The sequence below is a fragment of the Onychostruthus taczanowskii genome, unplaced genomic scaffold, assembly GCF_017590055.1.
Source record: "Onychostruthus taczanowskii isolate IOZ18803 unplaced genomic scaffold, ASM1759005v1 scaffold174, whole genome shotgun sequence".
Lineage (NCBI taxonomy): Eukaryota > Metazoa > Chordata > Aves > Passeriformes > Passeridae > Onychostruthus > Onychostruthus taczanowskii.
This window is the reverse complement of record NW_024498951.1, coordinates 223,538-239,331: the sequence shown is the minus strand read 5'-3', so window position 1 is coordinate 239,331 and position 15,794 is coordinate 223,538. Positions and strand designations below refer to the sequence as shown.

Sequence of the window (15,794 nt, the reverse complement as noted above, 5' to 3'; positions counted from 1 at the left end):
TGCAAACTTACACACAGAGATACAAGTATTCATATTTAATGCAAAGATATATATTATACTGAATGTATATATATGTGTGTGCATATGCATATATATATGTATGCACATATATACAGATACACAAACATACGTAAGTATATATATATATGAGAAAATAATTTATAAAGGAAAACAACTTACGGGTCTCCTGCAGCTAACAGGAGTAAGTATCTGGAAGGGATATGATCTGGCGGGAACACGGTGCTAGCAAATTTTACGGCCACTTGACGTACTTGAACTTCAGGCTTAAAGGGAAAAGATAGAAACATTCGGAGTCTTCAATGACAGCAGTAATGACTTTCACTCACCCCTTGTACATCATCAGTCATTTGTTTTGACCTCTGGTACCAACACGACTCAAAAAGTTTAGACATTGAGACACTACTCATGCTTACAGTTCATATGGCAGGAGATAGGGAAAGAAAAGCAAAGTTCTCATATATAGACAAGTGGGGAATTAAATGTTTAATTAAACACATATACACTTCAGGGATTCATACCAATTCTTGAAAAACTGAACTACTCCATCCAGGCAGTTTTGATATGAAACTGACATATATCATCTTGCCACAGAAAACAGAGCTACGCTTAGGAACAGCATAGCCAGAGGTGGGAAAGAAATACCAGCCTAGCGTGTTGATTGTGTCTGTAAGGTAAACACAGTCTCAAAAAGGTACTGTGTTGTGATAAGGTACGAAATGATGACACAGACACTGCTGCTTTCAAGGGGAACAAAAAAGAAGAAGAAGAAGAACCTTTATTTTCTGACTCCAACATTTATAGTTTTTCAAAAGCAACAGTGGATTGGAGGGTGACAGTGCCACCTCTCCAATGCCACTGGACAGACCAAGGGTCCATCAATTCTCTCCACCTCCATGAAAGAATGCAAAACATAGGTTATTTACAGAACTGTGTGTGAAAAAGTTTGTTGAAAGAATGTAAACATCAGAAGGCTTAACAAAGTCTTACAAAATCAGGGCGACAGTACTGTCTGGAGATTTAGATCCCTTGAGCAAAGGAGTTGTCAGCATGAAAATTATCTCTTACACTAGAAATACATACAACCTCCACAGTCAGACTGACTACTTATGCAAACACAGAGTATACAACAATTACTCCTTCTGAAAATCCAGACCTCTGGTGTATGCTGACACAAACAAGGTACTGAAAGGATGAGTAAGTCATGTCTGATTTAGTCTAGACTAGTGTCTCAAGGCTAAGCTCCTGGAGAGGTTCACACGTGCCTTATGTTACGTATCACACAGCCTGCTGAGACCCTACTTAGCAGTGAATGATTATTTCTACCAAACTCTCAATGTCCCACAGTGTTTCAGAAGACTGTCCCTGAAGCATTTACTTCTCAATGTTTTCTAAGGAGAAGACTATGAGAAACATACAATGCAATTTTAATGGATTTGGTTTTTTGCTAAACAGAACACAAATACAGAACAGCAGTATTACCTTCCTTGCCATCACGAAGCCATGTTAAAAATATTTTATCTGAGCATACGCACCTGCCTTTTCTAAGACAGGCCAATACATTCAGTAAGAAAAGGAACATCTGCTCCAGAATTATCTAACAGGAAGTGTCAGGAAACAGGAAGACAATTAATTGCTCTTTTTTTAAGATTTCGACTCCACTGAAAATACCTTTATTAAATAAGAAGCTACAAGAGCTTCCATCAGGGTACGCTGGGCTCCTTCCAAGTTACTGTATGCTCCAACCATCATAGACAATGCCTCTTGAATGGCAAGCCTAATATCAGCATCTTCCTGCAGTAAAAAACCAAGAGTTTTCACTTTACAGTGTATAGTGTCAAGAATTCAGAAAAATCAGAAGAAAACACTAATGATTTCCCAAAGCCCCATCAAGCACTCACCTTGCATAAGGCTTCAAAAAACTGCTGTACTAGTGCTATATCCTTGGTAAAGAGCTGAGGCATTCGGCTGAAACAAGATATTTAAATCCATGAAGATTTTGTTTTATTAAAATGAAATGCTTCACACTTTATTGGTCTTCCCCTCATTCCAAATTTTAAGCATCCAACAATTAGAGCCAGTACAGAAAGTTTGCTCTATCTTAGCAATATCCACCATAAATGAGCACATTCTCCCTCCCTTAACACAGTTTATAAAGTGAGACATTTTATGGACAACCACTTAGATCACCAGCACATAACTGAACACACCACTTGCCTAGCTTCATGCATTCTGGTCTTTGCTGTACTTTCCATAAATTTGTATTTCTGGCAATCCAGAATGGGGAACTATTTCTTAAATCCTGTGCATAATTCATGAGCTGCCATTAATCACTGCTAGAGAAGCTATCAGTTAAAAACATATTTCATTTCACATCTCTGGAGTTGTCACAAGAAGAACACTTTTCTCTGCACTGTGCACTCAACTCTAAAATTGGTAGGTGGCATAAAGCTTGCTGCTGATAAATTAACTGGTTACTCTGGAAAAGTTATTCAATGTCCCATTGCTTAAATGATGCTTCCATTACCTGGAGAGCTTTCCAACTGCTGAATATGCCATTGACAGCAGTTTTGAATCCTTGAATAATAAAACAATAAACAGAATTTAGCAAAACCAGAAATACACACAGGTATATATTTTATAAATAAACATTTACTTTAAATCCTGTCTTCAAATTGCTCAAGCAGGCTTTCATGGAGAAAGAGTCCTAAAATACAAAGTATTTCTATCCAAGAAAAAAAACATTATATAGAAACGGAGCACACTTTTGTCTAAGAAACAGAGAAACTGCAAATTGTGGCAAAATGCAAATCTCTCTTCTGTCTCAGCTAACTACATTTTAGTTCAAGAGAAAAAAAATAAGGAGATTCAGTGAGGATATGAAACAGTAGCAAAGGGAGAGAAACCACTAGCTCTGAACAGGAGCTGTAAACAAAGGAAGCTGTTTGCACAATGCATCCTGTGGATGACCAATACAGCACATTTATACACAGGGGCTTACTTCCTCTTCCTTTATTAATTCCCTTCCCAATGGCAGGGTGTCCCATGCATTCAAATGCCAACTCAGGCCAGAAGGTCACATTCAAAGGTCAAACAAAGCAGCAAGCAATTCAAAGCTGTAGAAAAGGTGATCTGTAACATCTGCCCTTTCTACGGTACCTGTAGGAGTATCATGCGGAATTTGACTTTTGAAACAGCACTGGAAACACCTCATCAGGCCAGACTGGCATTTGCAGTTCTCTTTGGTAAAACCCTTCCCACAGCAATACCATCTCTGGATAGACAGGATGGAATGTATAACAAGCAGGCCCATACAGATGCTTAACACAATGGGATAAACATCCAGAGTTGAGGTCCTTGTGTGCTCCAGAGTAAGGGCAACTAGATACTACTTTGACTTCTCTCTTTGTATTACTAACACTATTGTTTCTTCAGATTTTGCAATTGGTGCCCAAGCACATATCTATCGGTGTTAAATAAAACAGTTTTGCTATATAGCATTTTAAAATATTTGCTTCTCTTCCAACAAAAATTCTTTAAAGGTATCCTCCCGCAAACTCTCAAGCAAACACAAAAAAAAATACATCAGTTTCCACCACAAATTTATCTTTTGCTTGTATTCACATGAAGAATTACAGTAAAGAATTTTCATCTTACCTCTTTGTATTCATTGATCAGCTTTGTAAGTCCATTTAAAAGCATTGGACCTAAGGGCTTTATTTTACTCTCTGGACAACTGCAATTAGAGAAACCAACAAAATATTATCTTTTGCATCCCTGAAAAGGCTCTTCTCCAGTATCACTTCTCTTGACTGTGTTAAGATCAGATATTACAGCTTACAGTGTGCAAGCACAGACACACTGAGCTTTCTGGATTAAGTAAAACCCCTACTTTCTCTGCACTTTAGTACTCACTAGTTCAGTTATATCTTTTTTAAACAGAATGGCTTCTAGGCAAATAGCTAAAAAACAATGTGCCCTCTGAATTACTTACATGATACAAATATGATGTACAAACTGCAATGACAGACTTCTCAGTTTTGCATTTGTGTTTGCACCGAAGAGTCCATCATATACCACCTGATGAAAAGGAAGGAGCAGATTAGAGAGTGTCTGGTTTCACTTTCAAAGATTTTATTCCTCCTCTTCTTTAAACACTGCCATCAGTAACAACGCCTCCTACCTCTAAGTACTGGAGGAACTATATCATCAAACTTATTAGGAAGTGTAGCTTTGGAAAATAAGCATCACCTGAATGTTAGCTGGGAACATTTCTGCAGCTTGCCGGGACCGTAGAAGATGAGGAACTATCTTTAATTTAACACGGGTGCTGACTGACTCTCGTTTCATTTCTGGTTTCAGAACAGATCCCTGTCAGAAACAGAGATCAAATAATGCATCTCTGGACAACAGCAAATTACCTTCTGCTGCAAATCAGAACACACTGGCACAGAGAAAAGTATTATTCAAATAGCATAAATATTCAGTGAAAGCAGATATCAGAGGAAATGATAGATTAAAGAAATACATATACTTTTTTTTTTTTTAAGTAAAGTAAGACAACTAAATCACTTCTTCAGCAATTAAGAAGATAGACATCTCTGGGGGCAAATCTTACCTCCTTGGTTTTCAGTGGTATATCCCCAAGATACACTTTAAACATTTTGTTGATGATAGCAGGATTGTTCCAGTCAATTAAACTGAAGGAAAAAAACACATTAAACACAAACATGTTATGATTCTGACCTTTGACTACTTCTTAAAAGACAGCACTTTGCTTCATATTCATGTCAGTCCCAAAATTTACATAGAACTTCACAGTTTGCTTCTGACCACTTTTCCCACATCCACATAATATATAGTCATAAAGAATGTGAATTAATTACACTTTAACAATTTCTGACAACATGATATCAAGTAATTTGTTGGAAACCTACATGTTCCCTTCTCTAGCACTGAAACAAGACATGGTAATCTACCAATTGAATATCAAACAGTAATCTGTGAACCAGCATACATTTCTTATAAAAGACATTCAACATTACATATTGTTCACACAGTCATTTTTCTCTCTGGGCATCTTTCTCATCAGAAGGAAAGACGACATGAAAAGGAGAGAACAGCTTCCTTAATAAGGCTTCATCATTTAATAGAATCATCTCCCCTGTCAGGCATGAGCTACATGAACAGACTTCAGCTGCTGAAAGTGAAAAATCTGACTCCATGTTAAATAGTTCTACAGAAGCCACATATATAATTCAAAGATGGGCTGCCTTGCTCCACCCTCCTATATAAGCCAGCAAATCTCTAACTGTCAATGTCTCAGCAAACAGTATCAACAGCCATTACTCTGGCCTCTTCATGAGTTAAAGACAGAAGCACTCTCTTTAGATGATGAAGGTTGAACTGCAGGTGAGCAGAAGCTTCAGTAGTAACAACAACAGTGTTTGCCAAACTTTCTAGATGGTGATTAATTTCACAATTAGTCTCTTTACTCTCGTAATAAATTAAATGAAAGTATACTTTTCTGGGAATCATTTACTAAAGCTTTATTGACAATTTATAATCCACAGGGGACAATGTGGAAACCACCATTATTTTTTATGATTTGGTAACAAAATGGCTCAGAAGTGATACCAAAATGATCAAACGCAAACAGCTAAAGCTGTCAGCTTTGGAGACAAATGACATTTCCAGCTGCAAGACTGCAAACCACACCATTCCCAGCCCAGTGGGAAGACATGGCAGCTTCAGATATACAGGGAAGCTCAGCCTTCCTCACGTCCAGCACAGTCTCTCTGGAGCACTACATTCATTGCAGAGAGCTGTTTCAGGAATACTAACACCATCTTCTCCAACCATCCAGACCTTACCTTTGCTTGCTCTTTAGTTCAAGGTCTGCTGCAGTGGCAACACTGTGTCTTGTATCACTGGAGGCTACAACCAGATGTATAACAGCTTCAAGTTCGGGCACTTGCTCAGCTTCAATGAACTTCACTATGCCCAGCTTACACTGTTCAACACCAGGGAAAACCAGTGTTACTGACAAGAAAGTGGATGTTACAGTAACTGTATCACGTCAGCAGCTTCTGCTTGCTTAAGGAGAAGTTCACATCCTCTACATCTCTTAGCTTGCCTCCTGTCAAAGTCATCTGCAGCAAAGTACCAGCATTACCATCATGGGATACTCTTATTACACCACTGCTGAAAAGGGATGCTTCAGAAGACACTGTTGCAAACTTTCAAAGTAAAACATAAGGCTGCAGTCATGGCTGCTTTCCAGTCACCCTCCTCCTCACCTCACCACTGCTAAATTCCTCAAGGCATCGTGCAAAATCTCTCAATTAATTCCCTCAGGGCAACTAAAGACCTGGTCAGAATGAGTTACATATTTTTTCTCCGGCTTTCCATTCCTCCATCTACAACTGTCCCCATTACTGTACCCACAATTCACCATGGACCAGCCCCACAGCTCTAAATACCTGTTCTAGCAGCTCTGGTGTCCATGGACTATCTCCAATTACCCTTCTGGCTGCATAAAAGCTCATCCCTGGAGGTGGCTGAGGGATTCCAGGACCTCCCACACTACTTGATGAAGACCCCTGGGCTGAGGGCACGTTTTGTCGACTTTGAGATTCATTCAATACAAACCTAAGCAGGCAGGGAAAGACTTTTATTAGAGCCTTTTCCAATCCACATTACCAGCTGGTTAGATTCTGGAATTGAGAAAGACACATAACTTGTCCCACTTGATTATTTTTCTTCAATTAATTCCATTACTCTAACATAAGACAGAATTTGAGGCTCTGCTACCAATTATCCCAACATATTCTGCAAGAGCCATAACAATGTCATTGTAAATGAAAACAAACTTCAGTCAGAAAAGGGAACGGTCCACTGACATTTCCAGAAAGAGTTCTTAGCTTACAAAACAAAAAAAAATTATTCGTTTTGCATTAGGAGTAAATACTCATGGCTACACTACATGAAACTCATGCTAAAAGCTCCAATAACATTTGCATGATTTCTATAAAAAATACAAACCTAACAAGGGAAACAATGAAGCATATGCAACACAAGTGGCAGGAAACATCCTGACATAAAAAAAATAAATGAATGAGATAATGTCTTGGAAAATGGCAGTTTTAATACTGGGCAGAGAAGGAAAGCAAAAATCAGAAGAAGTTTACAGAGCTTGTTCTTCTGTAAGACCGGCTAGTCCAGCTGCCCTGTGCTCACCTTCATGCTTTTATAAAAGCCATCCCACCGCTCCATGTATCCTTGGAAGATGGCCAAATGGCCTAAAAATTGCAGTGCGGAGACCAACAAGAATTCTTTTGCCCCAGCCATCCTCCCATTTTGCATTCAGCACACAGGCAACAAAAAGAGGTAAACAATCTCAACAACAGGAATTCATTCCAAGACTCATCAGTTAAAACTTTAAACACCTTATTATGAGCTTTAAGCCCTACAGTTAAGCTTTTTGCTCGCAACTGGACAATGACAGACCAAGTTCTAACATGCATAAATTAGCTGTAAAACACCGCAAACAGCTTCACCCCAGGGAGCAAGACTTTAAGAGACAGACAACTAGAGCCACAGGCTAACTCAAGACACTCTCTAGCACCTTCTGGAATGAAAATTAAAACCTTCACCTCCTACTTTCAGTGTCTCTGAATGTTTTCTCAGAGGTCTCTTCTAAACTAAATGATTCTGTGATTTAAAAATTCATGCTTGGCCAGAGTATTAAAGCACGGAAGGGAGCGAAGTCTCACTGAAAAGCCCAAGGATACATCTGTTGCAGCTACAGCCATGGATGAAGCTAAGGGCAATTAACATCGGCCAACTGAAGAGTGTGAATCATGAACAGAACAGGCGTTTGAAACTGTGAGCTGCAAGATTCTGTATATCAAACAAAAGGGAAGTGGCCCCCTAATTATCTAATGGAAAGCAGAGCCTCCAACAAATTGACATTGAGAAAGACCATGTGCTCGCTATTTTAAATTCATTCCTTCAGGTTAATCCACCCAGGTGAGCAAGAATTATGATCTCATATCCGATGAGATTTTTATTGCCAGAAAAAATAGAAACATGTTCAACCACCAAAACTATCCCTTTTTTTTTTCAAAGCAGAAGCTGCCCTAGCAATACAAAGACACAAAAAAAAAACAAAACCCAGTTAGTGGGAAAAACATTTTGAGAAAGTATTGATTTTAGACACTAGAAGGTTCCTAACAAACAGTGATCAGTAAATTCAAGTTGTTCTGTACATTCTTCTTGCTTTCAAAAACAGTGTTCACATTAAGACAACAGCACTGCAGTTTGAGCATTTTTCACTAGAAGACAGACAAAAGACCAATCTTGTTCAAAGGTTCAGCTCTGGAAAGCACAAGTTTTTAGAGATTATTCTTGCTTATGATCTCAGAGCATAAGCCTTAAAACTCAACTGGAGAAAGATGGGCACGCATTTTTGTCAGGCTTCTCTTTGAAAGGGTTATTATCAACTAATTTTGTACATTTCTACTAGTTTCATTCAAGCCAGGAAGTAAAGCACACTTTAAATGTGTTTTCAAGGGTGTAGTTTGTACTGTTCCACACATAAAGAACACAACAATCCTAGAGAAGACTGGTATCAACTCACCCATAAGGCATAAGAAGAACATCCAACATAAAGTCCAAAAGCTGCTGTACAGTCTTTGGTTTTTCAGCAAGATTAAATGGAGAAGCTGCTGCTTTCAGTGGTTCAGCAGGGTATTTCATGTGAAAAAGGGTTGGTATTAGAAGATGCATTAGGCTGAAAAACAATTACATTTACTGCAACCATTTAAAAAACCACACCTGTTTACTTATAACATACAAGAGAGAAACCTTTTACAACAAACCTGTTCCTTAATAGCAAAAAAAGAAAATTTTAACAAAAATTGAACATATTCACAATCCAGTGGTTTCTATTTATCACCTGATGTACTTAAATATGGAAAGCACAAGTTAGGATTTGTCCTTTAAATGGAATAGATGTGTCTGCATGCATGCAGACATCTGGAGAGATAAAGTCACTGTCTTTGTCCAGATTTTTGACAGTTTCATAATTATGCCACAAAATACAGTATAGGGCTGTCTCATCCTTAAGACACACTGGCCAATGTATAGCAGTACAGCCAGATTTTCCAAAGCTCTCTTCAGTCACGTACTTGCCTTTTCAACAGAGAAAAACCATGTATTTTCACACTAATCTCATGAATGGAAGCAAGATTTTACTCAAGGCTTTTCAGTAATGTAATTTAAAAATATTTTTACACCATTACAGTATGTAGAGTGAACAAAGACATGTTTTTAACGACATTTTCCAATACTAACACAGTGGAAACTAATCTCAGTGTAGGTAAGAGCCAGGCCCACCCACAGAGGTTCTTAGTACACAGCAGTTCCAAACACTTTTTTTCACATATTACAACTTAGCTACAATTCCTACTTACTTGAAACACTACCTCCCAATTTAGAGTGGCCAATCTGAGACATCTAGCACTGCTCCTGCTGCAGCTGGTCAGGGGGTATCTACTGAAGGTCTGGCCTTAAGCTGGAAACCAGAATTTCATGAAGATGCATGGGGGATATGGACAGGCATTTCACTTCCATCATAACACAGACCCCCTTTCATATAGGGAGTCTGTTGCTGCAGATTCTGTATATTATTATAACACTAGACTATAAGAATTTCTTGTACCATTCAAATGACTGATTTACTGATTGAAGTTGTGCATGGCAAGAACATCCTAAGTCATGAAGACAGCACTAAGGAAAAGAAATCTTTTAACAACCAATATAAATTATTTTACTAAAACAATACCAACAAAATTCACTCCAAGAGTAAATAGTCATACCTGTCTTGTTGTGGCTGAGGTTTCCCTTCCATTGCAGTGAGAAGGGTTGGAGCCAATTCACATTGTTTTTCCACAGGCAGACGGGGGTATCCCATCTTAACATAAATTATGGTAAAATTCTAAAGGGGTAGAAAAAGCATACAGTATTGCAGCAATAGAAAAGAAGTATGTGCTCCTTAAACTCTTCTTGTAAGTTCTGTTACATAATTGGAAATGACGTATGTTTTGCAAGACCAATTTCTTAAGCCTAAGACTTATCAGACTGACAACCATTATAGTGGAGACTCAGCAAGGACTAGTCAGAGCAGGTCTTGCTGGGCCTCTGCTTTAAAAGGCAGAAAAATACAATGAAAAAAGCTCTCTCTGGTTTGTCTTTTTCACTGCCAATTTCACCAAAAGCAGCTGCAACTAAGCAATAGCTTAAAAGAAAGCAAACTTAATGATCTGTCTTACCTATTTTTGAAATAAAACAAAATACAATATTGAATAAATACAAAGTCTGCAGCATAGACAAAATTTCTCTTGAAAACATGTTTCTAAATCACCTCATTTAAAAGCTGCAAATGTAGTTAAGAGTCCAGTGACAGGACAGCACAGCAGAGCAATACTGAATACTGGACTATTTAACTGTTATGCTGTTCATCTACATCCAGACAAGAACTGCAGAGGTAAGAGTTGTGCTCCATGACCTGGCTGAAAGCAGTGCCAAAGAGGAGTGTTGTAGTGCACTACAGTACTTTGTAGATGACACTTGAGTTAAAATGCTGTGAAGACGTATGATGCAAAGCAATATGCATCTCTGAGATACATGAACAAACAGATGTTTTTGACAAGTACAGCCAAATACAGAGTTTGTCAAGTACGTCTTTAAACAAGATGGTTCATTTTGCTTTACGAGACATGCACTCCAGAAGCCTTGGTCATTTCTAAAAAGTGAATTCCAGATAATGCTACTTGCTGAGGGCAACCTAAGACTACTTTTATGTACGTCACTGCTGTTTAAAGTCTTTCTCCATACATTTCTAAGATGTCATATTTTTAATTTATGCTACATATAGGACTTAACAGTAAAATGAAAGTACAAAGTTTCCCTATGATTTAATCACTTTTGTTCCATGATGATGATTTGCAACAGACCTATCAAAACTGAAATTTAAATCGTTTCATAGTTTTGGAAAAAACATTTAAAAAGTATTATCACTTTTTAAATTAGATTGAATTATATAATTTATGAAAGTTTCACAATCTATGAAATAACATTTTTTTCATTTTATTCAGCTAAGGTCCTGACCCTAAAACCACATAAAAATACAGGTCCTTGTGTGTTCAAAGAGATAAAGGTGTTTTAAGTAAAACTCTGATCCTGCAGATATCAGGATAAGGATTGGTACAATGAACAGACCCTTTACAATACAAGCAATGACAATTCATGCAATCATGAAATATCAAGAGTAACTGTCAGTAATTTGAACAGAAAAATGCCTTAAGAAACCAAGTTTCAACCACACCAGACTATAAAATTGAGTATAAAAAAGCTCTTAAAACATCAACCTCATAACAATTACATACTTGCTAAGAAAACGGACAGAGCTAAATACAGGAGCTTTGAAGAATATTCTGCTTGCTAAAGTAAAGCAGCAAACAGTCTTGGAAGAACAGACACTTACAGTGACAAATGACACTGCAGAAGGATCTTGATACTGAACTAGCAGTGTCTCTACTGGAAGCTGAATTTTTGGTCGACTTTTGATGCGCTTATTCAGATGAACCAGCAGCTCCATGACCTGACAGGAAAAAAAAAAACCAACAAATAAACTTCAAAGAACCACCATCAATTTGGGTCCACTCGTCGACCTCAATCCATTAGGCAGGCTTAGTATAAACAAATCAGGCCTCATCTAACTGATTATTTAATTTGTAAGAAATCAGCAGCCATCATTTATAGTATTATCTTGAAACCATGTCACTGTTAAGACAAACACAAAAGTCCCGAACAACACCACAATCAATACCATCCATCAAATAAAAGAAAGGATTACTGAAGATGACTAGTTCTCTCCACAGTTTGGTTACTATCTGTCAAAACTATCTTTGGCTTGGAAATCTGCACTCCTGCTCCATACTGAGCTGCAGAATAACTCCAATTCACAGAGCAAACAAAAAATAATATCCCCACCCATAATAAAATTACCAAATAAGTGTATGAGAACTGTATGGAGTGGAACTTTACAGAACTGAAATCCTTCAAACAAGAGAAGAAGTCAACAGGAGTGCTGTGAATGTCAGGCAGAAGCAATGTGCAGTCCCGCCTGGGCAGGGACAGCTCCAGCAGCAATGCCAATGGGAACAGGCAGATACTCCAGGGGAATGACCCTGGGCTCTGACAGACAGCAAACCAAAACTGGGGCCAGAGTGTGTTGAAACAAGGGAGGTGCACCATGGTACTCCCTCACAATGAAGGCTACCAAGCAGTGAAGCTCAGGCCCAGATAGTTTGTATAGTCTTTATTCTCAGATGTTTTCCAAAACCTATCTTGATAAAACCTTCACCTTCATCCTGAACTGAACTTGCAGTAGCCTGTTTTAAATAGGAGATTGGTCTAGAGACCTTCTAGGTCCTGAATTATCCCCATGATTCTACAATCCCATTAGGAAGATTCTTAGCAACACCAAAGTGCCATTTGTAAATCTCCTGAACAACATATCATAACTGAATGAAGAAAATTGAAAAACTACAATTTCTACTCTGGAACAATTGTTCATTCCGAGAAATCACACTGAACATCTGCATCTTGCCTGCAATCTTTATTAGATTCTCAAAAGAGGTGGTGCAAAAAAAAATGGAAGTGACATTAGATGAAGTCAATTCAGTTCAGGCAAAACCAGTCAGACCCAGTTCTAGATTCATGTTGACTTCAAGCAATTCAAGCCAAAAAGCCAGGGTGTCCTGTGTTTTCAAGGGATCATTGCTTTGGTTATAATATGCTATCACTGAAGCCCATAATGGAAACTGCAGAACCATATGGATGCTGAGCTGCATATAAGCAGCCTCTTAGACACCATCTGTACATCCACTCCATGACTAGGTCTCAAACAAAATAATATCCAGCTACAACCCAGAGAAACTGCAGAGCTGACTGCAAGCATGTGATCAAAACCAGACATAAACTAACAAACTGAGTAACACTGACAGCTACCAAATTTTGCTGCTGTAAATTTATTGCAACAGTTACAAATTCATACTATTTTAGAGAGGGAAAAAAAACCCCTGTCTGCATAGATCTCTCTGAGAAAGAGACAGAACTCAAGAAACCTGTTCAAATTATCAAGTGCCATAATCACTTGTATTATTATCATCTGGTAAGAATGAAAATCGTGAGTTTAAACACCTAAAAGGAAGAAGAAATGCATTTTATTTCATTATTCACTCTAATGTAAAAAGCCATTAACTGCTACCACTACAATACACCCTTAACTAGGCTGTGTGAGTTCAAGAAGCCTCTTAAAATTTAATTTTCAAAAGACTAGTCCTCCCCCTTTCCTGATTCTTCCAACACTCCCAAATAATTGTCAACAGATTCCAGCTTAGAGAAAAAGATTATACAAAAACACCCTAAGAAATTTCACCAGCTGGTTAAATGCCTTTCTTCACAGCTTCAAGCACACATGGTAAGCAGGTACTCAGAAGAACACCACATCTGAGTTGGAGTATCTGTCCCTCAGCACAGTGGAATGGCATGACATATACAGATCTGCTTTCATGTAATCACTCTTAGGGACATGTTTTGTGCAGAATTTTGAGAAAAATCTCTGCTACAGTAACTTGCAGGCTCTAAAATCTACTTGCAAATGCAGTGACAGTATGATCATTCCCCTATTTCTACAAGACAGAGAGACTTATGAAAAGCTTCTTGTCCACCACTAACCCCCAACACTTCATCTGCACTCAGCTCCAAAACATTCCAGTCCACTCCTATTACCAGACCTAAAACCTAATGCAGGAAACTGAATTTATATTAAATTATATATTTTATATATAATTATCTATATAAAAATTGTATTATCATTATATAATATAAACGTATTATTATTATTATTACTAAACATAAAATATTATATATAAATATTAAATTCCACCTCTAAAACTGGTCCTTGCTCCTTATGCCTGGTTACAGGCAAAAAACAAACTGTTTTGGTACATATTAAGATACCTGAGTATATTTTGTGATAAAGCTGTCTTATGTACCACAGAATTGATTTTTTTCAGGTAGGTATGACAGTCGGTCTTCAAAATTACTTAGTTCTTGCTCTTATTCCAGTTATCAGCCAAGTGAATGAGTATGGCTTCATGGTATTTTATGCACAGAAGCAAGCTTGCTTCCCATGAGCCCTAAGTCAGGTGGAAGCACAACAGCCCTGGAAGGCAAGGCAACCATCCCTGTGGCAGCAAGCCTTGGTCCCAAGCAAACTCAGAGCTAGCTGGCCTCAAGTGGAAACAAATACAGCCTCCATACATCTGCAAAACCCATGCTGACACAAGCACTGACTGTTTTGTTTAAGCCCTAACAGGTGTAATGAACCAATTCTCTTACAGTAATGATAAATTTTCCTCAAAGAGTAATATTCTCAACAGACACCATCCAAGCATAGCAAATCATGATACATCACAGGCACTTCCTTCTCCCTTATCAGGACAATGTATCTTTTACGGTAAATTGAACCCTTACCTTTTTGCGAACTCCTTCCTGTGTGCTGGACAGCTTGAGGAGAACTGGGGGCAGGAATTTGGAAATAATGTTCTGTAACTGCTCATCCGTTTCTGCATGGCCAAGACGTAAGAACACACGCTCCAGCTGATCTGCAATTAATTAAAGAAAGAAAAAACAAAAAGAGAAACTGGTTGAAACCCAAAATTTCTGTAGCAATAAAACTTTTTCTGAACATTCCCTAATGGACTTACAAGAAACACTACACAATGTCATCAGAGTACTTATATCTCAAAAGCACTCATCACAGTTTTTTAACACTGAGAAAATGATTCATGGTAGAAACCAGCCTGATGGCTTCTAGTACTAGCCTTCACAAGTACAGGGAGACCTCTCCTAGCAAAGACAAAAACAATTAATGCCACCTTTGCATAAACAGTCCACACACCTGAAAACACAATAAACAATCTAGAGTGAAAAAAATCAGGTTTTTTGAAGCTTGAGACAACTGTTCCATGGTAAATTTGATACGCACAGGTTAGGGTTACAGGAGTATTCATATGACATCTTGACACAGGCTAATCTGTCCAGCACCTGTCCACTGGGGCAATTAGGTCTCCCAGAAAAGCCAAACAAATGTTGGCCTGAGCCAGTTACTTTTTTGTTATAAGCAGCTGATCTGTTTTCAAAAAGACAGCACTATTAGCAATAGGAGTAAGAGCACAAGCATGAAATGTAGGACATACTCTTGTGATCCTACTATCACTCAACAAAGTGGCTGAGTGTGTCAACTTACCTTCCTCTGGCCAGCTGATCTACTCCCCAAATCCAAAAAGGAACAAACAAAAAATCATTTCACAAAAACAGATGACAGCAAAATCTTCTGTCAATTGTTCAAGGACAAAGGCTGAGGATCGTTTGTTTTTATAAAAACAAGGTTAGAAGTCCTTATTTTAAGTGACAGCATGCATCTGCCCCAACAGCTACACCTGAAGCAAAGCAAAAGCCTCTCCAGCAACAGCAGCATTCCCAACAGCTGGACCGAGAAGAGTCCTTGTGCATAGGACCAGGAGCATGTTTTTCATCCTGCAGCAATGAAACCCAAACCCACAGGCAGCAAGGAGATCCAACGCTTTTAAAGGGCTAAAGGTCTTAAAACATCTTACAAAGAGGAAATAATTTCCCTAAAG

The 15,794-nt window shown here is 38.2% G+C and overlaps 1 protein-coding gene across 5 annotated transcripts in view; it reads right to left on the bottom strand.

The window, feature by feature from the left end:
* ECPAS (Ecm29 proteasome adaptor and scaffold) overlaps window positions 1–15,794 on the bottom strand; it is a 57,697-nt gene that overhangs the window by 35,960 nt on the left and 5,943 nt on the right. For 2 of the 5 annotated variants that reach the window (XM_041400174.1, XM_041400172.1), the window contains exons 2-15: window positions 14,626–14,756; window positions 11,567–11,683; window positions 9,900–10,018; window positions 8,660–8,812; window positions 6,501–6,669; window positions 5,892–6,031; window positions 4,637–4,718; window positions 4,270–4,389; window positions 4,013–4,098; window positions 3,676–3,754; window positions 2,546–2,595; window positions 1,920–1,986; window positions 1,690–1,812; window positions 181–284 (exon numbers count right to left, since the gene is read on the bottom strand). In XM_041400174.1, coding sequence (XP_041256108.1) covers window positions 181–284; window positions 1,690–1,812; window positions 1,920–1,986; window positions 2,546–2,595; window positions 3,676–3,754; window positions 4,013–4,098; window positions 4,270–4,389; window positions 4,637–4,718; window positions 5,892–6,031; window positions 6,501–6,669; window positions 8,660–8,812; window positions 9,900–10,018; window positions 11,567–11,683; window positions 14,626–14,756 — 1,540 coding nt within the window. Of the gene's footprint in view, window positions 1–180; window positions 285–1,689; window positions 1,813–1,919; window positions 1,987–2,545; window positions 2,596–3,675; window positions 3,755–4,012; window positions 4,099–4,269; window positions 4,390–4,636; window positions 4,719–5,891; window positions 6,032–6,500; window positions 6,670–8,659; window positions 8,813–9,899; window positions 10,019–11,566; window positions 11,684–14,625; window positions 14,757–15,139; window positions 15,270–15,400; window positions 15,420–15,794 lie in introns of those variants that run through there. The other 3 variants (XM_041400175.1, XM_041400173.1, XM_041400176.1) reach the window with 3 other exon arrangements.